Source organism: Dermacentor albipictus, chromosome 2 (genome assembly GCF_038994185.2).
Source record: "Dermacentor albipictus isolate Rhodes 1998 colony chromosome 2, USDA_Dalb.pri_finalv2, whole genome shotgun sequence".
Taxonomy (NCBI): Eukaryota; Metazoa; Arthropoda; class Arachnida; order Ixodida; family Ixodidae; genus Dermacentor; species Dermacentor albipictus.
In genome coordinates, this window is record NC_091822.1 from 41,185,769 (window position 1) to 41,211,106 (window position 25,338).

General features: G+C 45.7%; 2 protein-coding genes across 3 annotated transcripts in view; one reads left to right on the forward strand and one right to left on the reverse strand.

Moving 5' to 3' along the window:
* Positions 1-5,373, reverse strand: part of LOC135915398 (uncharacterized) — a 184,309-nt gene extending 178,936 nt beyond the window's left edge. The window contains exon 1 of the mRNA XM_070533571.1: positions 5,037-5,373. Within this exon, the coding sequence (XP_070389672.1) occupies positions 5,037-5,127 (91 nt within the window). The 5' untranslated portion in view covers positions 5,128-5,373. The remainder of the gene's footprint in view (positions 1-5,036) is intronic.
* Positions 5,374-6,226: 853 nt separating this feature from the next.
* The window catches only part of LOC139055923 (juvenile hormone acid O-methyltransferase-like), a 97,876-nt gene continuing 78,764 nt past the window's right edge, over positions 6,227-25,338 (forward strand). The window contains exons 1-2 of one of the 2 annotated variants that reach the window (XM_070533573.1): positions 6,269-6,317; positions 24,164-24,308. The gene's annotated coding sequence lies outside the window, so the exon portion shown is untranslated. Of the gene's footprint in view, positions 6,318-24,163; positions 24,309-25,338 lie in introns of both variants that reach the window. The other variant, XM_070533572.1, reaches the window with a different exon arrangement.

Here is a 25,338-nt window from a genome sequence, read left to right on the forward strand (position 1 = left end):
ATTGACGCATGAAGCTGTTTAACTTTTTCGGGTGACCGCTTTTCACCGTCTACCAAATGTTACCGATCTGTAGAGGACGCGCCCGCATGTATTGGAAGTTTCTCGAATGTTGTCAATGGTTCTGTTGTCACCGACGCTTGTGTAATCCGATTCCATTTATTTTTTATGCGAAGCATATTACGAGGGCTCAACCCAGCTCCTCAGGCGCGGCGGTGACCATGAAATCACGTGACACCGTGACGTCACGACAGAGGAGAAGTGGCTTTGGCTCAACTCTTGCAAGACGGGCTGGGTGGGAATCGAACCAGGGTCTCCGGAGTGTGGGACGGAGACGCTACCACTGAGCCACGAGTACAACGCTTCAAAGCGGTACAAAAGCGCCTCTAGTGAATGCGGTGTTGCCTTAGAAACGCGCTGTTTCTAAGGCGTGCGTCTCTTGCTCAGGCGCACATTTCGTTGCCGCGCCGAACGCTGCTTTGCTCGACGCTCACCGTGTCCAATGCGGGGCGCGTAGTCGCTGCCCTGTAGCCCATTGTCTTACACCCCTTGGCGGGTCGACGGGAACGCTGTCGCGTTCCACTCTTGAAGGCGAAGAAGTAATGCATGAGTTGTTTCTTCGTCTAGCCGAACCAAATATAGCCAAGCAACAGCAGTTCACCAGGCTAAACAGTGGTTCAACAACTAAAATAAAGGCTAGTATGCTTCGCATCCTGGGCTTAACCTTACCTAAGCCACAGCCATTTTTTATTTATTTTATTTCATAATACCCCTAAAGGCCCCCGAAGGGGTATTACATAGGGGGTACAGATACATGAAAAAGATGTGAGCTTTGCGCGTTACGGAAAAAAAACAACTGAAGTACACAAAAGTTATACAAAATTTTTACAAAAGAAAACACAAAAGTTATACAAAAGTACGATATTTAGCAAAATACACAAGTAAAACAATATACGAAATACATTAGGCAAGTGAAACTCAGAAAATACAAAACTGTCTGAGAAAATAAATTAAGGGAATAAAATAGGTACAATGTAAAAGAAGTAAAACGGGGTGTTGCTCGAAAATGCGTCAGTTGTCACGTTAACAAATTAATAAGACATGAATCGACTTGTACAATGTGCACGCAGAATGGTAAGGCATATGATCAAAACAATATATACACTGAACAACGTATGAAGAAACGGTACATGATGGATATTTACACGTAACTATTGCGTAATAGTTCCTGAAAGGATGCGAAATCGGTTTGAGTGGCAATGTGTGATGGTAGGTTATTCCATGCAACAATTGTTCGGGGAACAAAGGAGTTAGCATAGTTAGTTGAGCGACAACTGATGCGTTTTATCTTGAAGATATGGTCTGTGCGTGGAAAGAAGGCTGTCGCTGGTTCGAAGATACGGTGAAGGTGCGGATGATGATAAAGTTTGTGCAGCAGTGAGAGGCGGGCAATTCTGCGGTGATGAGATAAGTCGTCAAGCTGAGCGCGAGCTTTTAGTGCTGAAATGCTAGTATAGGGTGAATAATCAGAAAAAATGAAACGGACCGCGTGGTTTTGCAGTGATTCGATTTCTTGGGCGATATATGTTTGAAAAGGATCCCAGATGGCTGATGTATACTCGATTTTGGGGCGTATTAATGTGATGTATGCTAGTCTGCGTAGTTTAGCTGGAGCATGCTTAAGGTTGCGTTTGAGGAGGCCTAAAGAGCGGTTAGCTGATGCCAACGTCAGGCGGATGTGATGATGCCACGTTAGATCAGACTGTAAGTGAACACCAAGGTACTTACATGAAGTTGTAAGTTCAATTATGTTGTTAGATATTACATACGATGTTGGAATACGGTGGTTGCGCCTAGTAAATGATAATAACTTCGTTTTAGCTGTATTAAGAGTCATCAACCATGTTGAACACCATGTGTTAATAGCGTTAAGATCGGTTTGAAGAATATCGAAGAATATCGAAAGAATATCGAATATCGAATATATTTGAAGAAATTAATCGATATATTACGCAGTCATCGGCAAAAAGTCTGATGTGGGAAGACACACAGTTAGGCAGGTCATTAATATAGATTAAGAAAAGTAAAGGGCCAAGAACGCTGCCCTGCGGAACACCGGAGGTTACTTTGGTATAAGAGGAATTACTGTTGTTAACAGACGTATATTGTACTCTGGATGAGAGGAAATCCTTAATCCATCCAATAACGGTTGGGTGTATGTTAAGGTTCATTAGCTTCAGTATTAGTCTATGGTGAGCAACACGATCGAAAGCTTTCGAGAAATCCAGGAAGATAGCATCAACTTGAAACCCTAGGTCTAGGTATGAATGTATATCATGTAAAAAGCCGGCTAACTGTGTTTCGCATGAATAACCACGACGAAAGCCATGTTGGTAATCAACAATAATTTTGTGCTCTTCTAAGTAGTTAATGATTTCAGTATACAAGATGTGTTCAAGTAATTTACAAATAGTACTAGTTAAGGAGATGGGGCGGTAATTTAATGGGTGAGTTCGGTCTCCGGACTTAAAAATGGGTATGACTTTTGCCACCTTCCAATCGTGCGGAATAGTGTTAGTTGATAAAGACTGCGAGAAGAGTGCACATAATATAGGTGATAAACTAGGTGACAAATGCTTTAATACGTTATTATTAATGCCAGTGTGATCAGAGGCGGAAGAAACTTTAAGTTTATTTAGTAAAGAAGAAATACCTGCTTCGCTAATAATTATTTCTGGCATTGATATGTTAATGAGATTGTCAAGGGTTGGTGAAGATATGGTGTCTTCCTGTGTGAATACAGATGAAAATGCACTATTCAATAAATCAGCACATTCCGAGTGGTGGACCATATCACCGTGCTCATCGACTAGTGTTAAATCGGGATAGCTCTTCGGGTTTATTACGCGCCAAAAACGTTGAGGATTGTTAGTGAGCATAGAATATAGGTCATGGGCAAAGAAATGTCGTTTAGATGATTTTAGCAGTGACTGATATTGCTTATCGCAGGTCTTATAACGGTGCCAGGAATCTGAGTCGCGGGCTTTATCGGCTTTACGATATAAACGCTTTTTCTTATTATTGAGGCGCCGAAGCTTTACGGTAAACCACGGGGCTGTCGGGGTGCAGGCTATTTTTGTTAGAGGGACGAATCGATTAATTAGTTCAGTAAGAGTGGTTTTAAGTTCAGCCCAGTTATGTTCGATGGTTTGAAATTGGCATCTATTGAGGAAATGTAAAGAGAAGTCAGATAGCGCGGAGTTAATGCTGTCAAAATCCGCTCGATTGTAACATCGGATGTACTTATCAGAGCACGGACGTCTTGGAAGGGAAACTGCAAGACTGCCTGTTATGATATCATGGTCAGATAGCCCATCTTGATGAGTTAAGCCGAAGCACACGTCAGGATCAGTGGTTAATACTAGATCTAAAATATTAGCGGATGTAGCCGAAGATCGCGTAGGACGGGTGATAAGCTGTGTTAAAGAAAAGTCGAGACATGACTGCAGGAAAGTGTGGGCCTCAGATAGGTAGGTTGCTGTTGAAAGGTTAGCCCAATCAACTTCGGGGAAATTAAAATCACCGAAAATTAGTACTAGAGATTTAGAAAAACGAACAGCAATGATTTCAAGGAGCCGTTGGAATTCACGAGAAAACGTATTGCCCATGTCAGGAGGTCGATAAAAAGCACCAATGATTATTACGCCTGCTTTATGTTTTATGGAAACCCACACACACTCTAAAAAAGTGTCAAGGTGAATACGTGTGGCGAAAAGATTTTTTTGCACTGCCACCAAAACGCCACCACCTATTCGATTTGTCCTGTCACATCGAAAGTAGTTAAATGAAGTCCAGCTTTCCAGAATGCAGGTATCGGGGACAGTATCGGTAAGCCATATTTCAGTTAGTATCACTATCGATGCTGAACATGAGTCAATGATGGATGATAGCTGTACTGTTTTAGAAATGACACTTCTTATGTTTGTGTAAAGAAATGGAATGCGGTCTTGGGCGTCATTCTTCCTCAATATCGGTCCAGTGGATTGATGGTTAGTGTGATCACATGACACTCGTCATTCTGTAGCTCTTTCAGACACTCCCTTTGCGCGTTTCTGATCGCTATCCCAGATATAAACGTCATTATTAATAAACAACTTGTTGAACACGAGTCGCACACGATCGCCTTCCTTTCGTATTGTTTTGGAAAATAGCAGAAGGTTGCGGCGTTTATTTCACACTGTTTCAGAGTAGTCACGGGAAATGCTAAAAGGTTTATCTTTTAGTTTGTAACCATAGCCAAGTAGTGCATCAATTTCTTTGTCATTGGAAAACTTTGCAATGATCGGTCGCTTTTTATCGTTAGAGAAACGACCTAATCTGTGCGCTCTTGCTATTAAGGACACTTTCATACCAAGATGATTGTCGCAAAATTCTTGAACCAGGCGCTCAGAAGTTTCCCATCGTTCGTTCTGTTCAGAGTCAGAAAGCCCGTAAAATAGTAAATTGCACCTGCGGGAGCGGTTTTCTAAATCGTCGACCTTATCTTCTATTTTGGAGATGCTCGATTCGTGAGTTGGAAGGCAGTGCGCATTAGCCTCCCCTGACAAAAGCCCTGAAGTCATCTTTCGCTCGAATTCATCGAGTTGATTCTGCATTTTAGAAAAGCGTTCTTCGCAGATAAGTGCTACTTTCTCAGAAACATTCGACAGAATTTTACTTTCAAGTTCAGAAACACGTCGACTTAGTTGGTCTAGGTCACTTTTTATGCCAATATGGATTTGTAGTACCTTATTAACAGATTCTAAAATACCTATACTATTAGAATCTAGTCTCTGAACAGTGTTGAATACAAAATCAAGTTTTTCTTCTTGTGGTTTAGTCATGGGACCCGGGTTTGCCTCTACGTCGCCTCCAAGCAGCAAAAGGCGCCATAGATGCAAGACACAATCACAAAAACACTTCATTGAATCGGGTGGCCACGACACCGCTAATAAGAGCACATCGTTGTTACGAAAAGAAAAAGCACCATTTAGGCTCACCTGCACAAGCATGAAAAGTGAGCGTGGCATCACAGCTGCGGTGTCGTGGCCCGAAGTGCTGTCGAAATGGGTGTGCTTTAGTACTGTGCATGCCGTAGATAAGGTGCCATGTTGCCAGCCGAGCAATGCAGTCGTATCCAGAACTGGTGGTTGATCCGGTGACGGACTTGACGATTGACTGCGCATCCAACGTAAACCTTTCAGCTCGGTGTCTTCATTAGGTCCGGTATTTTCCAATGGATAACCCAGGCGCTGCAGTGCGACGGCCGACGGTGAACCGAGCATCGCCATCAACACCTGCACAAGCATGAAAAGTGAGCGTGGCATCACAGCTGCGGTGTCGTGGCCCCGGTGTTGTGACGCGAATTGTGTCGGACTTTCTGGAAGACACGCAGGCACCACCGATTACTCTGGAACCTTCGATGACTCGTGTATAAAAGCAGACGCGCTTGACCAGCAGGTCAGACTTTCGACGATCGCCGACTGCGTTCGCCGCTATAGCCGTTCTTTGAGTGCAGCCTCTTTTTGAGGGCACAGGTTCGCCCAATGAAACGCTAGTTTCGTCATTCCCAGCTTTGCTGCTTTCTTCACCGTCACCACTACGTGATATCTGGCGGAGGTGCTGGGCATGGGATTCCAGGTGCTGGGACTGGGATTCCGACGAACAGTTGTGGCATCTAAACTTCCCTTAGAAGACGCCACCAGAATGTGGTTTGAGAAGCGGGAGTCGACCCTGACAACATGGGACCTGTTCCACAGCGGCTTCTTGCGCACCTTCACGAGCGTCGTGCGCAAGGAAAGGGCCGAAGCTATGCTAGAAGTTCGAGCACAACTACACAACGAGACCATAGCCATCTTCACGGAAGAGATGATGCGCCTGTTTCGCCACACCAACCCAGATATGAAGAAAATTCGGTTCCTCATGCGTGGAGTAAAGCAGGAGCTCTTCGCCAGATTGACTTGGTCAGCAGCAGCGGCGGCGTACAGACGCGCCATGAAGAAATTGACCTAACTTTCACGTGGCAGGGGCAGAAGCGCTGCCAGCATATTCAAAGGGTCCCGGAACATATCTGCCTTCGTTCATTGCCAATCTCGAAGAAAACGCAGTACTTCAAATGTAACAGCACTCACGCCTGCTGCCATCTGTTTTCACTGACCGGAGACTACTCCTGGGCTTATCAGCTTCATCGAGGAGCGGCATTCTTGTGTGCCGCATTCACTTAAGCAGCAGCCGCGGCGGCGTACAGACGCGTCATAACCAAGTTGATCTACCTTTCTCAGGTTGGTGGTAATTCCTTTCCTATTTGTGGAAATTATTACGCCGCGCCGTCGCTGTGGCTGCCACTAGTGTGTTGCCTATTGCCTGCTTGTTGCCTAATTTGTATTCGCAAGGACGTTCGTGGTTCGCTGATGCTCTCTGTTCTTTGAATTATGGCAAATACTGGTACACTCGGGGACGCGCTCACGGTTTCTGGCAAAAAACAACCGAATAGCATAAAAAGGATTGTGAAGGCGCTCACTGATGTACTAGCAAAGCTTCACAAGTTCGCAAAAAGAGAAGTTTGTATATTCTTTGTTTGTGTCAGTATAATAGGTATCAAAGAAGCTTACTTGCTGCAAATTCTCTCGAACTAATCGATAGTCAATTTTCTTCTGCGGTTCATGACCAGATATGTTCGCAGAAGTGGCGTAGCCAGAAATTTCGTTCGGGGGGGGGGGGGGGGGGAGGCTCACGTTGCATATCGGCCTCCTCCTTAAGAGGAAACATTAGGTCGGATGCTCCTATATAAATACATGTAGAAGGAGAATTCGTTTTTCTCGGCAACCACTGCACCAAATTTGACGAGGTTTATTGCATTTAAAAGAAAAACTTAAATTATAGTGACTGTTAGTTTCGAATTTTCGATTTAGGTAGTCAATATTTTATTGAAAAGTGGCAAAAATTGAACATTTTCAGAAAACGAAACAATTAAGTTTACAACTCTGTAAATCAGCAATGAAAATTGATATCACAATTCTGTGAATTGCACATAATAGTACATCTACAGCGGACAAAATTGATATGTTACACATGAGTCTCCAAAAATTAGGTATTGCGGAAATACGGCTTTTGCAGAACCCTTGTACATTAAACCAATTCACGTAAGATACAAATTGACATATCGAATTTGTCCGCTTTGAATGGCGTAATGGGTGCCGTTTACAGATCCGCGATATCTGTTCTCGATACAGAGCTGTTAATTTGTAAACATCGTGCGTCTATTTTTTTCGGACTTTCAGATTTTTCAAGATATTTTAAACAAAATTTAGGCCCTAAATTGAAATTCCGCTTCCGACAGACACTAGATTTTAACTTACTCTCTCAAATGCAACAAATTTCATTAAAAGCGATTCAGGAGTTATATCAGAAAAGCGTTTTTGCATTTTACATGTATCTGAATAGGCCGCGTCGGAGTTGGGCCCGAGCTAAGCTTCCTCTTAAACAATTTGCCTGGGGATCAAATACACGGATAATAACTGCATTGCCATTGCCAAAGATGCTGCAAACGAATTCTTGAACGCTACGCACTGTCAATACAAGTAAAACATGTATTTTTTCATAAAAGATTATACTAGCACCAAAAATTGTGCCCAACATAACTGATGTCAATGCTTCCATGTTTTTTGTCTATTTAATAAGTAAAGAAAATATCACACGAACTTTAGAACTACATCAGCTCGAAGCCAGCAAAGCAGTGCATGCCGCTGATATGAAAAATGTAAAGGCCATGAAATGAACAAGTTGAGGACAAATATGTTAATGACACTTTGTCATTCAAGATCCTTGTTTGCATTCTTGTACATATGCAACGGCCAGTGAAAAATCTCAATGACGCTGTCATTTGTTCCAATGTATTACGCGGCAGCAGCTGTCACTGGTCATGTATCGTGAGTAATTGTCCCGAAATTATAGTCGCAACAGAGAGCACGTATAAAAAGCAGTTCTGCAGAATATGCGAGGGCGAGTCATATGAGAGTGAGTCAATGCGAATATATGACAAACGGGGTACTTTAATTAAAAGTAGCTCCCATGAGCATTTAGACATTTGTCCCATTGACTAATGAGTCGTGCAATTCCCGTCTCATAAAGCTCCTTTGGTTGCCGCTTCAAAACGTCTGCAATTGACTTTCACGTCATCGTCCGAGACGAATCTGGTTCCCTTGAGCTGTTTTTTCGGTTGCCCCAACATATGCAAGTCGCAAGGCGACAGATGTGAGCTGTATGGCGGATGTCGCAGCGTTTCCCACTTGAACTCTTTGCCAGTATTGTATTAACGACATCAGCGACTTGGAGATGAGCGTTGTCGTGGAACAAGATGACCCCATTCGTCAATTTTCCACGTAGTTCGCTCTTGATTGCGACAGGCAGCCGATCCGGCGTTTCACAATATCGGAAAGAATTGACAGTTTCTCAAGATTTAGTCAATTCTATCAGTAATGGCCCCTGAGGATCGAAAAATAAAAGTCAACACCTTTCCGGTGGAAATGACGGCCTTTGCTTTCTTTTGGGGTGGTGAATTCGAATGTTTCCGTCGTAAGCTTTGTCGTCGTGTTTCAGGCTCGTAGTAGTGGCATGATGGTTCGTTTCCGATCACAATAGCAGACAAGAAATCATCACCATTATTGTGAAACCAGATCAGATGGGTAAAGGCAGCGCCGATCTTCTCCGTATTCTGGCCGTGGTTCAAAATCTTGCGCATCCACTGCGCACACTAGATCCGATAACCGAGATGTTCATTAATTATGGCGTGAACCAAGCCGTGACTGATGTTCACCCGCTCTGCCAGTTCATCGATACTTATCCTCCGTTCTTGTCTCATCAGCTCGTCAACCTTTGCAGTTTTGTTAGGGGTGATTGTACGATGGCTTTGGCCCGGTCTGGGATCGTCATTGCAACTTCCACGTTCTTCTTTGAACCGTTTGTTCCAACGCTTCATAGTGGTCAATGAAATGCAATGTTTAATGTACACGGCAGCCATACGGCGACTAATTTCTTTTTGGGAGACACCTTCAGCTGTCAAAAACCTCATGGCACCACGCTGCTCAACTTCTGGAGCGTCCATTACGGCACGCAACCATGTTCAACCCAGTGTAAGAGAGCATCAAAGAAAATTTATCCTCACACCTGCGTGTCACTTTTGTAAATTAGAGATGCCTGTGTGCTACGCGCAGGCCTTGCAGATAATGAATAGAACTATAATTGCGCGGTGTGGGTAGGCTCACTTTCATTTGACTCACCCTCGTACATTAGAAATGCGAACATACAATGGAATATACAAATGCGAAGATACAGCTTGATAAAGGGCAAAAAAGTGTCACTGGAAACAAAGTTCACTGCACGTATACACAAAACCTCGCAACAAGATATTTAAACATACGCATAAATAAGTCTCCAATAAAGCTACGTATCTCAGAAAAAGTCTTGGTATATAATGCGTAAAAGAGGGCAAATAAACACGTTGCGCAATCAGATTCACAGAATCCTAGATCCTGCCCCCATTCCATCCACTTCCCCCGATGTATAGCGCGCGACAGAAGGCAAGGCGCTTGCTCCTCACTTATCTCCCTTGCGCACACAAGACTGAGCCACCATCGTCGGCTCACCCATTCCCCCCACCCCTCACACGCTTTCACTCACACATACAGCATGCGGCGCGGATGTTATCGCCCTTGGACTTTATGCGGAACATGAGGGCGACGGCAGGAATGTGCCTAGACTGTCCATATAGTTACCATCGCAATAATATAATAAGACTATCCGGCAAGTGAAGCGTCCCATGGCTCATTACTTTCCGCAAAAGAAGTAACAAAATATAACTTTCACCATGCGACAATTCGCTGCATGCACCGCAACAACGCTTTTTTTTTCCTTTTGTGTGGCGGGGGCACCGTAATGAAAAAAAAAACCGCAAAGTATTTTGGTCACAATCGAATGGCTACTTTGGGCAACTAATGTGGCTATTAGAGGAATATTGAAGAAAACACAAGACGCTTGGTCCACCAAGAACCATTCGCATACTGCTCGGCATCCTACACCGGCGAGAGAAGACCTTCTGGAGAGGTTGCGCTCAAGCGAACGCGCTGCAATCCGTCGAATCCCCGCAATGAGGGCGGTTAGTGCTTCTTTTCTCGTCTGCTAGCTAGAAAGCGTCAAAGCTCTGCCAGGCGAAAATGCACTCGGCCAGAGAAAACCGAACGCGCACCGAAGCGCACCGCGCGGTTGTCGGGGCAACACGAGAAAAAGGCATGCGCTCTGGTTGGCTCTGGCAGCGCGTGGGTAGGAGAGCGAGAACAAAAAAATTGAAGAAGCTGAATGTGTCCTCGCTATTTAAAGTCAAAGTAGAAAAAAATAAATAAGAACGTAGTTACATTGGCTGGCTTTACTGTCTTCACTGGATGCGTTGGCGCAGGTGAGAAAAAATGTTGATATTTTTTTATGTGACATGACGGTACGAATGAACCACCACAACGCTTCCTCTCATCGGGCCTGGCTGCGGGTTTTGTCAACTTTTCTGATAGTGTGTTGATTTGGCTTGTCTCGTTGTATGGCCCGATGTACGACTTTGGAAAAATCAATGCACCTTTGGCGTCAAATATTTATGGGAACATTAAACTAGCAAAGTTCCTCAATTGAAGATCTAAAGCACACGTTTGGAAATGTCAATGCACTTTTCACATCAAACGTTTATGAGAACTTCATACCCATAAAGTTTCGGAATGGACATCCACGCGCTCCGTAAGTTCCATGATAGAGTGTAGATACCGCGCGATATGCCGCGGTGAGCCCGTTCGCCATCAAGATATTTTTGAAACTTTGTGCTCGGATGGGGCTACTTGCGTTATGTGACTCCCGGTGCATGGACGTTGCCGCGAAATCCAGCCCGAGTTCGCAATTTTAGCGGTGAAATGGCTTTTCGAGCGTGAAAAAGACGCTCTAGACAAACTCCAGAATGATTTCCGCCGCCGGGGGTTGCTTTGGTCGGCGGTGCATGGACAGCACGAAAAAATTTCGGGGGGGGGGGGGCTGAAGCCCCATAAGCCCCTCCCCTGGCTACGCCCCTGGTTCGCAGTTATCTTTTCTAAAGACTAAAGGGATACCAGACACCTTTCACCGCGGATGTGTAGATTAAGCATCGGGACGATGCTTCTACCGCCGGGGGTGATGCTACGGAACAGCCGCCACAGTGAGGCTGCACTGAGGAGAAAGAAGACGACGTGGGCCCGCTTGATATAGCGTCGCCATTTTGGCCTTCTGTTACTTCCCTGTAAATAAATTGTATATAGTATTCTGCTCCAGCTACACGTGACAATATAATGAGAGTATCCTGCAACTGAAGCGTCCCGTGGACCATTACTTTCCGCAAAAGAAGTAACGAAATCGAACTTTCTCCATGTGGCGATTTGCTGCGCCCAACAATGTCTTTCTTTTTGTGGGGCCGGAGCGCCGAAATAAAAAAAAACGCAAAGCAAATCACTTTGGCCGCAATAATATGCCTACTTTGGGCACCGAATGTGGCTACCGAAGGAATATCGAAGTAAACGTGGGACACTTGGTCCACAGAGAACCATACGCATACTGCTAGGTATCCTACACCGGCGAGAGAAGACATTCTGGTGAGGTTGCGCTCGAGCGAACGCGTTGCAATCCGTCGTGTCCTCACAGTGATGGTGGCGAGCGTCCACTGTTTCCACGGCCCGCGGGTAGCAAGAACAAGAAAATTGAAGAGGCTCAATGTGACCTCGCGAATAAAAGTCTAAGTAGAAAAATGAACAGCGTAGTTACCTTTGCGGGCTTTAGTGTCTTGACATGGATGCTTTGGCGCAGGTGAAATGTTGATATTCTTTTCTGTGACATGATGGCACAAATGAACCATCACAACGGTTCGTGTCATCGAACCTCGCTGCGTGCTTTGTCAGCTTGTCTTTTAGTGCGTTGATTTGGCTTGTCTCATTGTATGGTTCGACGTACGGCTTTACAAAAGTTGATGCATCTTTGGCGTCAGACGTTTATGACAACATTAAACCCACAAAGTTGCGGGATTGAAAATCTAAAGCACCAGTTTGGAAATGTCACGGCACCTTTCCATGCGCTCCGAAGATTCCGCGGTCTCCGCGAGATGCGGCGACGAGCCCGCTTGTCATCAAAATGCCCTTGAAACTTTGTGCTCGGATGGGGCTGCTTTCGTTATGTCACTCCCGGTGCATGGACGTTACCGCGAAATCCAGCCCGAGTTCGCAATTTTCGCGGTGAAATGGCTTTTCGAGCGTGAAAAAGACGCTCTAGACAAACTCCAGAATGATTTCCGCCGCCAGGGGTTGCTTTGGTCGGCGGTGCATGGACAGCACGAAAAAATTTCGGGGGGGGGGGGGGCCTGAAGCCCCATAAGCCCCTCCCCTGGCTACGCCCCTGGTTCGCAGTTATCTTTTCTTGAATTTTAACCGCAACAGATCCGGGTAAATGATGGACTACTTGATATAAATAGATCTTTACAGTAATCCAGAGTGCCGCCTTGCAGAGCACCACAAACAAGTCCTCGAGATAGAAAGATAATTTATTTTAAACAAGGCAGAGAAGTCGGTCTGAGGTAACGCGCTCTAGCCTGCTACTCTGCACAGGTGAAGAGGCAGCGGGGACATAAAGATCTGATGAGCGATGATGATGACGTAGAAAGAGGGATGCACAACGGTGAAAGCAAGTTCAACATTCTGATAATAACATTCAGAAATCTCATCGATGAAACCACTATCGGGTTCCCTATCTAGTCTGTAATCACCAATTTAAGTGACCTAAAGATAAAGGCGCTAAGACGAAGCTAGTGTGTGGGGTCCCCTGCGTGAGCAGCACAAGCGCCAAACAATAGCTTTACAGCATGTAAAGAGCTGCGATAAGTGGCTCCGACACGGCGAGCAACTGCAGGGCACATTTAGCGGCCGGATTATAAAGACCACTGAGAATCACGCGCATTGACTCTTCAGCATTTTCTGAACACTTTCCATCTCATTGTGTCCATCTCTTTGTTTGCCCGTAGGGTCACCGGATTCATTGACCCTGTCATTCTTGGCTTCATGGCGCAGAGGACCACTAGGGCCCGCTGTCATGGCCATGGGCCTAAAGGGCAGCAAATGCTATTCCATTCCGTGTCTGTATCAGCCGGTCCTCGAGTCGATATGTTGCACCTATATGACCATGCATGACTAACAACATCCTACGCATACTGAAGGAGAAAGAAAAATGGCATGAGAAACGGAAACGTGCTAAAAGTAATAACTGGTATCTAAGCCAGTTTAAGGGTTTCAGGAACCTGCCGGTATTTCTGCTGCGTAAAAGAAAACAAGTATACTACTCTTCTGTTGTCATTACTGCTCAGGGCAAGACAGGTAAAATTTGGAATATTGTAACAGGTGCAGTAGGGCTTCGTTCAGAGCAGCATATATTGCCTAATGTACTTGACCAGGAAACAGCTGATGAATTTACCGAATATCTTTTTGTAAATATAGGACCGCAATTAGCAACCCAACTACCTCAAGTCACCGAATGTACGTAGTCTATCCAATCAGTGGTGAGTACTATTGTAAATGAGGATATCACATTGGATGAAATAATAGCAGTTGTTAAACAGTTAAGATCTAATAAGGCGACTGAGCATGACCAAATACCTGTTATCTGATTAAGGACAAAATTGACATATTAGCGGGTCCCCTCCTTTTCTATTTAATCGCTCCCTTGATTCCAAAACATATCCTTCTGAATTAAAAATATCAAAATTATTTCCGATTTATAAGGACGGAGATCGATTTAATCCATCAAGTTATAGGCCGATTTCAATTATTAGCGTTATCAACACAGTTTTTGAAAAGATACTCGCTGTGCACGTAAACAAATTCATATCCAAATACAGTATCCTGAGCCTCCCCCAACACGGTTTCAGACCTCAGAAATCCACTTCTTCCTGTGTGCTCCCCCTGACGCACGTACTCAATACGGCTCTCCAGCAGAATAAAATTGCGGTCGTTGTCTATCTCGGCATAAAAAAGGCCTTCGATACAGTTGACAAGCAGATATTACTGAACAAGATTAACAATCAAGAGTTTAGGAGCAAAATCCTGAACTTACTTAGAAGCTACCTCAGTAACGGCAAGCAGCACGTATTACTTAAAAATTATATCTCTACTTCACAAATCGTACTAGCCGGCGTGCCACAGGGCCCCGTTTTGGGACCACGCTCTTCTCGCTCTACATGAATGATCTCCCTGCAACGCTTAGACATTCACAGGCTTTGATGTATGCTGACGACACCGCCCTTGTATTCAATAGAGACAGTCTGCTTGATATACAGGATAAAATAAATGCAAAGTTAAGTAATGTTTTTAAGTGGTTCACGTCCAATCAACTGACCCTTAATCTCCTAGGTAGCAGGCCTAGGTAGCTGGCCTGTGCACTCTGCTTTATGGCACCATGCTACATGGACCAAAATTGTTACTGCCAAGCCCGGAGCGACGAAAGTGGCGACGCCAAAACTACTGCGGCTTACTCGGGAATGTCTCCATTAGATTCTATGACAGTAGGGCAAGGCAGCATGACGTCACGGATCGAAGTGCACACGCCTTGTGCTATCTGGGAGGCGTTAGCCAACAATCTTAACGCGCTGGCTTGTCTGTGAGGAGTTTATAACCCGAAGGACCGCTTAACGGCGATCAATTAGACATTAATGCTTTCGCATTCACAACTGATAATAAGTGCTTATAGCTGGTAATGAGTGTCGTCGGATTTTTAAACCAACAGAATAGTTTACAACATTATTGTACACGTAAACCCTGAAACGCCAAAAAACACTTCTGCTACTTTTCTATGCCATACGATCTACGGGTTAAATTCGGTTCGCTTGGAAACTTGCAATTGTAATCTAAATTCCCAAAGAAAGCAATGCGCTGTCTCTAGCGGGAAGCTACCACAGTATAATATTGTCAAGCTGATTGTCCAAACTCTTTTCGGAAATAGTAAACGAGTGCCTGATCCATTATATTGAACATAACAAAATATTAGACTCCCCACAGTGTTGATTCAGAGAAAGTAGATCTTCGATCGACAACTTCGTCTACACGGACGCGAATATCCTGGATGCCTTTATACACAAGCAATCTTAACTATCTGTATGCTAGACGCAGAGAAGTCCTACGATACTACTTGGCGCTTTGGAATTTTCCGTGATTTGCCTGGAATGGTTATCCGTGGACTTACACAGCGTCATTAAAAATACCTATCCAACAGAACGTTTCATGTAAGTGGTAGCAACGTCCTATTTCTGCTGTTCAGTCAGAAGTTATGTGTGCCTCAATATGGTGTGTTGAGAAGTACTCTCTTCATTGCAAAAATGAGTTCTTTGCATACCGTTATACCACGCACTACCTTTTATTATAACCATGTGGACGATGTGCAGGTTGAATTCAGATCATGTAATCGTCCAATCTGCGAGCGACGGGTACAGTTTGGCTCAAAACAAACGGTGTAAGGTGGCTGATGAGAATGTATTTAAGCTAATCCCTCCAAAAAGTACCTTCGTTCTCTTCACAAACAAGACAAGAATATTACCGGATCCCAATATATATCTGAATGGGCAACAACAGCCTCTGAGCATAAATAAATCGAGACAAAATCTACACAAAAGCGCCAGGTGGGAGAAGGCCAGGGACTTCAGGAAGGATCGATAAAGTCCTTCGCAAGCATCTGTTTTACTTCCTGCTGAATAACTGCTGTCCGGAGCCAGTGATTCTTACTCCGGACAGCAGTTATTCAGCAGTTATCCGGACAGGCCGCCATTGGAATATGAACCTGGCAAAGTTTAACGCTAGAACGTTATCTAGTGAGGCGAGTCTAGCAGTGCTATTGGAGGAATTAGAGGGCAGTAAATGGGATATAATAGGACTCAGTGAAGTTAGGAGGCCAAAAGAAGCATATACAGTGCTGAAAAGCGGGCACGTCCTGTGCTACCGGGGCTTAGCACAGAGAAGGGAACTAGGCGTCGGATTCCTGATTAATAAGAATGTAGCTGGTAACATACAGGAATTCTATAGCATTAACGAGAGGGTGGCAGGTCTTGTTCTGAAACTCAATAAAAGGTACAAAATGAAGATTCTACAGGTCTACGCCCCTACATCCAGTCATGATAACCAGGAAGTCGAAAGCTTCTATGAAGACGTGGAATCGGCGATGGGTAGAGTGAAAACTAAATACACTATACTAATGGGCGACTTTAATGCCAAGGTAGGCAAGAAGCAGGCTGGAGACAAGGCAGTGGGGGAATATGGCATAGGCGCTAGGAATAGCAGGGGAGAGTTATTAGTAGAGTTTGCGGAACAGAATAATATGAGGATAATGAATACCTTCTTCCGCAAGCGGGATAGCCGAAAGTGGACGTGGAGGTGCCCGAACGGCGAGACTAGAAATGAAATAGATTTCATACTCTGCGCTAACCCTGGCATCATACAAGATGTGGACGTGCTCGGCAAGGTGCGCTGCAGTGACCACAGGATGGTAAGAACTCGAATTAGCCTAGACCTGAGAAGGGAACGGAAGAAACTAGTACATAAGAAGCCGATCAATGAGTTAGCGGTAAGAGGGAAAATAGGGGAATCCCAGATCAAGCTTCAGAACAGGTATTCGGCTTTAACTCAGGAAGAGGACCTTGTGTTGAAGCAATGAACGACAATCTTGTGGACATCATTAAGGAGTGTGCAATGGAAGTCGGTGGTAACTCCGTTAGGCAGGATACCAGGAAACTATCGCAGCAGACGAAAGATCTCATCAAGAAACGCCAATGTATGAAAGCCTCTAACCCTACAGCTAGAATAGAACTGGCAGAATTTTCCAAGTAATTCAACAAGCGTAAAACAGCTGACATAAGGAAGTATAATATGGATAGAATTGAACATGCTCTCAGGAACGGAGGAAGCCTAAAAACAGTGAAGAAGAAACTAAGAATTGGCAAGAATCAGATGTATGCGTTAAGAGACAAAGCCGGCAATATCATTACTAATATGGATGAGATAGTACAAGTGGCTGAGGAGTTCTATAGAGATTTATACAGTACCAGTGCCACCCACGACAATAATGAAAGAGAAAATAGTCTAGAGGAATTCGAAATCCCGCAGGTAACGCCGGTAGAAGTAAAGAAAGCCTTGGGAGATATGCAAAGGGGGAAGGCAGCTGGGGAGGATCAGGTAACAGCAGATTTATTGAAGGATGGTGGGCAGATTGTTTTAGAGAAAGTGGCCACCCTGTATACGCAATGCCTCATAACGTCGAGCGTACCGGAATCTTGGAAAAACGCTAACATAATCCTAATCCATAAGAAAGGGGACGCCAAAGACTTGAAAAATTATAGACCGATCAGCTTACTGTCCGTTGCCTACAAACTATTTACTAAAGTAATCGCAAATAGAATCAGGAACACCTTAGACTTCTGTCAAGCAAAGGACCAGGCAGGATTCCGTAAAGGCTACTCAAAAATAGATCATATTCACACTATCAATCAGGTGATAGAGAAATGTGCGGAATACAACCAACCCTTATATATAGCTTTCATTGATTACGAGAAAGCATTTGATTCTGTCGAAACCTCAGCAGTCATGGAGGCATTACGGAATCAGGGTGTAGACGAGCCATATGTAAAAATACTGAAAAATATCTTTAGCGGCTCCACAGCCACCGTAGTCCTCCATAAAGAAAGCAACCAAATCCCAATAAAGAAAGGCGTCAGGCAGGGAGATACGATCTCTCCAATGCTATTCACAGCGTGTTTACAGGAGGTATTCAGAGACCTGGATTGGGAAGAAATGGGGATAAAAGTTAATGGAGAATACCTTAGTAACTTGCGATTCGCTGATGATATTGCCTTGCTTAGTAACTCAGGGGACCAACTGCAATGCATGCTCACTGACCTGGAGAGGCAAAGCAGAAGAGTGGGTCTAAAAATTAATCTGCAGAAAACTAAACTAATGTTTAACAGTCTCGGAAGACAACAGCAGTTTACAATAGGCAGCGAGGCACTGGAAGTCGTAAGGGAATACATCTACTTAGGGCAGGTAGTGACGGCGGATCCGGATCATGAGACTGAAATAATCAGAAGAATAAGAATGGGCTGGGGTGCGTTTGGCAGGCATTCTCAGATCATGAAGAGCAGGTTGTCATTATCCCTCAACAGAAAAGTGTATAATAGCTGTGTCTTACCAGTACTCACCTACGGGGCAGAAACCTGGAGGCTTACGAAAAGGGTTCTACTCAAATTGAGGACGACGCAACGAGCCATGGAAAGAAGAATGATAGGTGTAACGTTAAGGGATAAGAAAAGAGCAGATTGGGTGAGGGAACAAACGCGAGTTAATGACATCTTAGTTGAAATCAAGAAAAAGAAATGGGCATGGGCAGGACATGTAATGAGGAGGGAAGATAACCGATGGTCATTAAGGGTTACGGACTGGATTCCAAGGGAAGGGAAGCGTAGCAGGGGACGGCAGAAAGTTAGGTGGGCGGATGAGATTAAGAAATTTGCAGGGACGGCATGGCCACAATTAGTACGTGACCGGGGTTGTTGGAGAAATATGGGAGAGGCCTTTGCCCTGCAGTGGGCGTAACCAGGCTGATGATGATGATGATGAATAACTGCTCGTTCCGACACGGAAACACGGTATGGACATGGGTGAATAGGGTTCGCATCGCCAGTATTGATGCGATGAGTCACGACGGACGTTTGGCCTAAGGAACGATTGTGAAAGTAAAAAAAAATTCGCGATAGCCTTCAAGAACGCGGCTTCAGCCTGAGCAGGTGTATAGGCAGAGCAAACCATCTTCGCGATGTCGACGCCACTGCCGTGGGATAACGTCGCGGTACGGGCTGAGCTGCAACAGATGTCGACTTCGACGTGCACGACCTGGTTATACTGCAGAGCATTAATTTCAGCCTGCGAGATCCCTTGAAGGAGTACCGGCGCTGTTAGCGCGATAATGCACAAGTGGAAGGCAGTTGCGGTGGCCAGTAATTGTCAGCTGAGTGTGCGTAACGGTGACACCATGTGTATGTGTAAACATAATGACAGGAATTGGTGCGACCAAGTAATTGCCGTCAGATACAGCTGGTGTGGAAAACATGTCCACATGTGTCACATATTTAAGCGGGAGGCGAATAAAATCAATGCAGCTTAAAGGGAAGCTGAGAGTCTGTCGAATTCAATAAGACGCTCATATACGGATGCGGGAACCTTATAAATCATGCAGGTACAATTTTGGGGGGGATTTTTCACTTGGGAGTGACGCAATCGTCGGTTAAAATTGCGCTGTAGCTCCGCCCCCCGTCCTGCGCCGCCCGCTGCTGCTGACGCTGACGATGCGAGCGGAGACCGGAAACCGCGGCGTAGTGGCGTCAGCACTGGTGTTCCGCTCCTTCGCAGTCTCCGCGACCGTGCCTGACCGGGCTTATTTCTGCGTGCGTGCCATGCTAATCTGCTTCGCTCGACCCTACATTCCTTTGCTTGTGTATATATAGGAGTGGTAGTTGACGTGCGCAGCATCAATTGGACTTGTAGACCGATCATGCCGGCGCTCTGTGCAGCCTACGCTTGCACGAACACCAGCGGCCGCGACCATGTTCCAATGTTCCATTAGTTCCTGCAAGACAAGAAGCTTTCAGCTAAGTGGGAGGCTGCTGTGAAGCGAAACAACTTCAAGCGCTCAAGAACAACAGTGTTGTGCTCTAACCACTTCCGTGACGCTTACTACCGGAGTTTATCAATAATGCGTGCTTTGGGTTCTCATTCGTGTTAGCACGCTGAACGGAAGGTGCATGTTTATCGCCCACCCTTGATGCAGGTTTCATCGCCAAGCGCCGCGATATTCCTGTTCGCACGTGTGTTGTGAAACAGCCTGCATGCAGCTACCATAACTCAGTGCAAGCGTAAAGTTTGCATGTGTTGGAAATACTGCTCACGCCAGGACGCTGCGCTCCCCCTTCTCTCGCACACATAGAGAAACCGACCATCTCACGTAGCCGACGGAATTCGCCGGTTACGAGTAGTGTGCGGATGGCGCCCTGATGAAGGTTCGATACTACGCGTGCTACAATAGCCGGTAAACTTTTCCCGCGTTTAAACCGTCTGTGTAGATTGCCGACAGCTTTAGGGCAGCGCACAAATGCCGAAGATAGCATCACCGCTTACATTCCACGAGGAGGCATGCAGGAGCATAACACTACAGTTTGCCCGGAAACGTACTCACTGGAGCGCTGAATGCAGCTTAGCAAAAAACATACTCGTCAAAGAACATTTTCAACACAAGGAGATGCTAAGACTTCGCCTTCGTTCGCGTGGAAAGCAGTGCTTGCACCAGCATTTTTTGCTTCTTGGAGAGGCCGGCTCTTCGCAATCGGCTCGTACATGTAGGGAGTGAAGTATAAACCTCTTACAAGTGATCTTGCACGCGACAGCGACAGCGCGAGAAGCGAGGCGATGGCTGTTGCGTTCACTCGTCGCCTGCAAGCCGAACTCCACGCGAGCGACGGCTTTGAGCGACGACTTCCCGGTATGAGGGCAGCAATATACGCGCCGAAACTAGCGTGACGCATGTTTTATCAATTTAAGTTGATGTATTTTACTAAAAAAGTAGCATAAAATATTTCAGAAGGTCTTGCACTAGGTTCTTATTCTTGCACGTGTAAAATTCAATAGTTTGCTCGTTCCGTGCGACAAACAGTAGTATTTGCGTTATGTACATCAATTTCCGGCGTCGCACTGTTGGCTAGTCGCTCACAGCACTTCCGGGCGACGAGCGACGAGTTCTAGATTTCTTGAAACGAGTGATCGAGCGACAACACCGAGCGATCTGTTCAAGCGACACCCGTTTTGTCGCTGGAAGCCGTCGCCCGTCACCGTCGCGCGACAAATCGCTCTCGTGGAGTTTGGACTTAACGCCGAACTCCTCAGAGAAACACAAGCTCTCGAAATTTTCCATGACCGTCTCAGCAAAACAGCACCAAACTACCTTGCACCGTGCTTCGTGTGTAGCGGCAGCAGTCGGTCCGGACGAACACCACTGTTGACGTCACGAGGCGCCTGACCAATCACAGGCGGAAACGAGGCGCACGAGCTGGGCGTGTCTGCTGCTGCACTTTTCGTCGAAATAAAATATGTTTGTGCTTTATTTCGCTCAATTTCGATGCGATATTCGAATTCAGAGGTTTGAAAACCACGACGTACTGCTCTGTACTCATTTTTTTCTGGAAAAAGCTTTCAACTTCCCTTTAAACGGATTTGAGGCGGGTCCACAGGGTCGGCAAGAAGAGGCAAGTCAAAGCGAAGTGAGCCGGCGGAACACTCAATGAGGGCAGCGCTGAATTAAGGGGGGAGGGGGGGGGCTAAGGAGGCTGCAGCCCAGGGCCTGACCTCTGACAGCAGGAGAAGGGGCCCCATTTATTCTAACCTGCTTAGTATATGGAACCATGGGCAACGGAACTTCGAGCGACATGTATGAAGCCACAAAACCAGAAGGAGCAGACGGGGCCCCCGCCTAATGTAACAGCATGCGTTTAGCCTGATCATTTGGGGAGAGCTGGAATCCCCCGCCACCCCAACGGGGCCCTCTTTCTTACGAAGCGAGGTGCGTTTGCTTGGAAGAATTTTCGTGCTTTCCTGTCAGTCCGTCTGTCCAGTGCTGTCTGTAGAGGGGGGGCATGGGGAAACACCTAAAACATGTAATGTGGGATGAGGACCTAAACCCCCTTGCCCCTCGTCACCACCACGCCACCCTCCACCTCTCAAATAGTTCCGTCGCTGTCCTTCTGATAGAAAAGACGTGCTGCAGTACCCAACAGTGCTTCCCATTCGACTTTTCTTTACCGTGATGGTAATTTGGGCGGGGCAAGATGAGTATGATGGCACAGTCTAGGCAGGAAAGGAAAGAAGACGTCACACGGTCGTCCAGTTCGGTCCTTCAAAGAGGAGAGCCAGCAGAGGGTGTGATGATCGGTTACGACGCAGAAGCTCCGACCAAAAAGGTACGGTCGAAATTTCGCGACCGCCCATACGAGCGTGAGACATTCTCTCTCAGTAATAGAGTAATTTTGCTCGGGCGTGGAAAGAAGGCGGCTAGCGTAAGCGATGACACGGTCTTGGCCCTGTTGACGCTGAGCTAGGACAGCGCCGATGCCATGACCACTCGCGTCAGTTCGTACTTCAGTGGGCGTAGAAGGATCAAAGTGTGACAGAATCGATGAAGTTGTAAGCCGCTCAATCAGGGTAGAGATGTCTTTCTCCTGCAGTGGTCCAAGAGAAAGCGACGTCTTTCTTAGGAAGGTCAGTGAGAGGGTGAGCGATGTCGGCAAACTTTTTCACAAATCGCCGGAAATAAGAGCCTAAGCCCAGAAAACTACGGACATCGTTAGTTGAAAAAGGTAGAGGAAAATTTTGCATGGCGTGAACTTTCTGTGGATCGGGTTGGATTCCGGCAGCGTTTACGAGATGGCCGAGCATGTTAATTTCACGGCGACCGAAATGGCACTTGGAGGACTTTAGCTGAAGGCCAGCCCTGCGAAACACGGAGAGTATGGTTGTGAGGCGCCGCAGATGGCTCTCAAAGTTCGGCGAAAACACAATCACATCCTCGAGGTAACAGGGGAATGTAGACCACTTCAAGCCGCGCAAGAGAGAGTCCATCATGCGCTCGAATGTAGCTGGCGCATTGCATAATCTAAAGGGCATGACTTTAAATTGGTACAGACCGTCCGGTGTGACGAAGGCGGTTTTCTCGCGGTCCATCTGATCGACGCTAATCCGCCAATAGCCGGAGCGGAGGTCAATTGATGAAAAGTATTGGGATCCGTGAAGGCAGTCAAGAGCGTCATCAATGCAAGGCAGGAAATAAACATCCTTCTTTGTTATCCTGTTCAGGTGACGGTATAGTCAACGCAGAAGCGCCACGAGTTGTATTTTTTCTTTACTAGGTGATTCGAACATGCATATGATGGCTGAAAATACATATAAGAGAATACTACGAGCTGCTGTACTCCTACGCATGCTCGAATATTATAACTTCGCCAACACGAGTAACAGCAAATAACGCCACCTTGTTAGAGATCTGTATCACTAATGTACATGTTTCCTCTGTGACTGCTGGTGTCATGTCCTCGGACATAAGCGATTATTTTGCATTCTTTAGTTGTCCGCCTTGTTTTCCGAAATACAAGCTGCTTACTCGGTCTTTCTCACGTTATAATTTCGAATATCCCTTACTTTCTCCTTGTTGGTCAGTTTTGACAGTTAAGCGAATTCTATCGGATCTCTTGAGGTGAACACTTTCATTTTTCGTAGTTTCTTTACGAGGTGTTTCGTTGCCTAAGAGAGTTTACCTGCTGGTTGCCTTGGTGCCTTATCTCCTACTAAGGCAGTCTAGTTGCTGTTTATTTCATTACGTCTATGTCATCTTCATTACTCTGTTCTAAGGATGAATATTCGTTTGCAAGCGCCAGACTAAATCAGTCTGCTTTTATCCTTACTGCCTGTTGACTTGTTTCTTTTTGTCCAATTTTACTCTTTCCTTCTTAATATTGAGGTGAATCATAGAACTCACTAACCTATGATCACTGCACTTCACCCTACCTAACACTTATACATCCTGCACAATGATGGGATCGGCAGAAAGTCTGAAATATATTTCATCCCTTGTTTCACCAGTAGGGCTTTTCCGGGTCCCCTTCCTGTTGCTACACTTCCTGAAGAAGGTGCTCATTATTCGCAGCTTATTCCTTTCCACGAATTGCACCACTATATCTCCTCTAGTGTTCCTAGAATCAATGCCGTAGTTGCCAACTTCTTGCTCACCAGCCTGTTTAAATCCCCCCCCCCCCCCTTTTGCATTGAAATCGTCCATGACTATAGCATATTTAGTTTGCACTTTTCTCATCGCTAATTCAAAATGCTCATAAACCTGTTCTATTTCATCATCACCGTGACTTGAGGTTGGAGCGTACGCTTGTATTATCTTTATTTCATGCCTCCTATTTAGTGTTATGACGACTACTCCTACCCTCTCATGCAACGAACAGCCCTGCTGCTGACGCGTGGCCTGCACTCCCGAGGCTACATGCTCCTACTGAGCGAAATCAGACTGCTACAGCAAGGGACACTTCGACTGTTCCTGATAAACTGACGGACCAAGATCAACAAATTGTTGTCATGATCAGCTCTCTGGTGAGTGCTATTCGTGTTCTTCTGGACAAGATGCAGACACCGACAGCTCGAAGTGCGTTGCAAGTGCTGGATGCCATCAATCCGGTTCTAGCGAGCCTTCAGAAGTCTAGTGCTTGAGAACTTCTACAGCAGAACCATGGCTCATCGACAGCAACAGCGATCGTTCCGGGATGATGTCAGAAGCGCCTCCATATTCCAATGGAATGCGAGAGGCCTAAGGTCACGTATTTCGGATTTTCGACAGTTCGTGTTTGACTACCACTTTCCTATACTGGTGATCTATGAACCGAACATATCAGCCACCATAAGACTATCAGGATATGAACCTTTTGTTTCAACAACGTGTGTCCGTAGTAGTAAGGTTCTGGTTTACATTCGCAAGGACCTAACGTATTTTTCGCAACCCGTAGCGCCACACGACGGTAACCAATACGTCTGTGTTAGTGTGAAAAAGCACAGGCTGTCTTTTACTATTATTGGCGTCTACCTATCCCCAACAAGTCAGTTTGACAGCAAAAGACTAGACGATATTATGGCTACTACTCCCGGTCCTTGGATAATAACTGGGGACTTCAACGCTCACCACCATATATGGGGAAGCTCCAGGATAAATATGAGGGGCAGGTCACTGATATCCTTTGCATCAGGCCACAACCTGTGTCTTCTAAATGACGGAAGTCCGACATTTCTGCGAGGAACAACGTACAGTAGCTGCCTTGACTTGACTTTGGTGTCACGTTGCCTGACTTCGAGCGTGCAGTGGTTCACTGATATTGAAACCCATGGAAGTGATCATATTCCGACCTATGTGAGAATCAATGGTCTAGACGCCGCATTACCGGATGTATCTCGCCAAATCGATTGGTCACTCTTTCAAGATCGAGTAGAAGACACCTGCAAGAAACATATCGCACGCAGATTAGAAGACATAATTGCAGACGCAATGCAAGATTGCACGCGTTGCTTCACACATTCGAAAAAGCGTACAGAGAATGACATTGAATTGGAAAGGCTTCGTACAATACGTCGC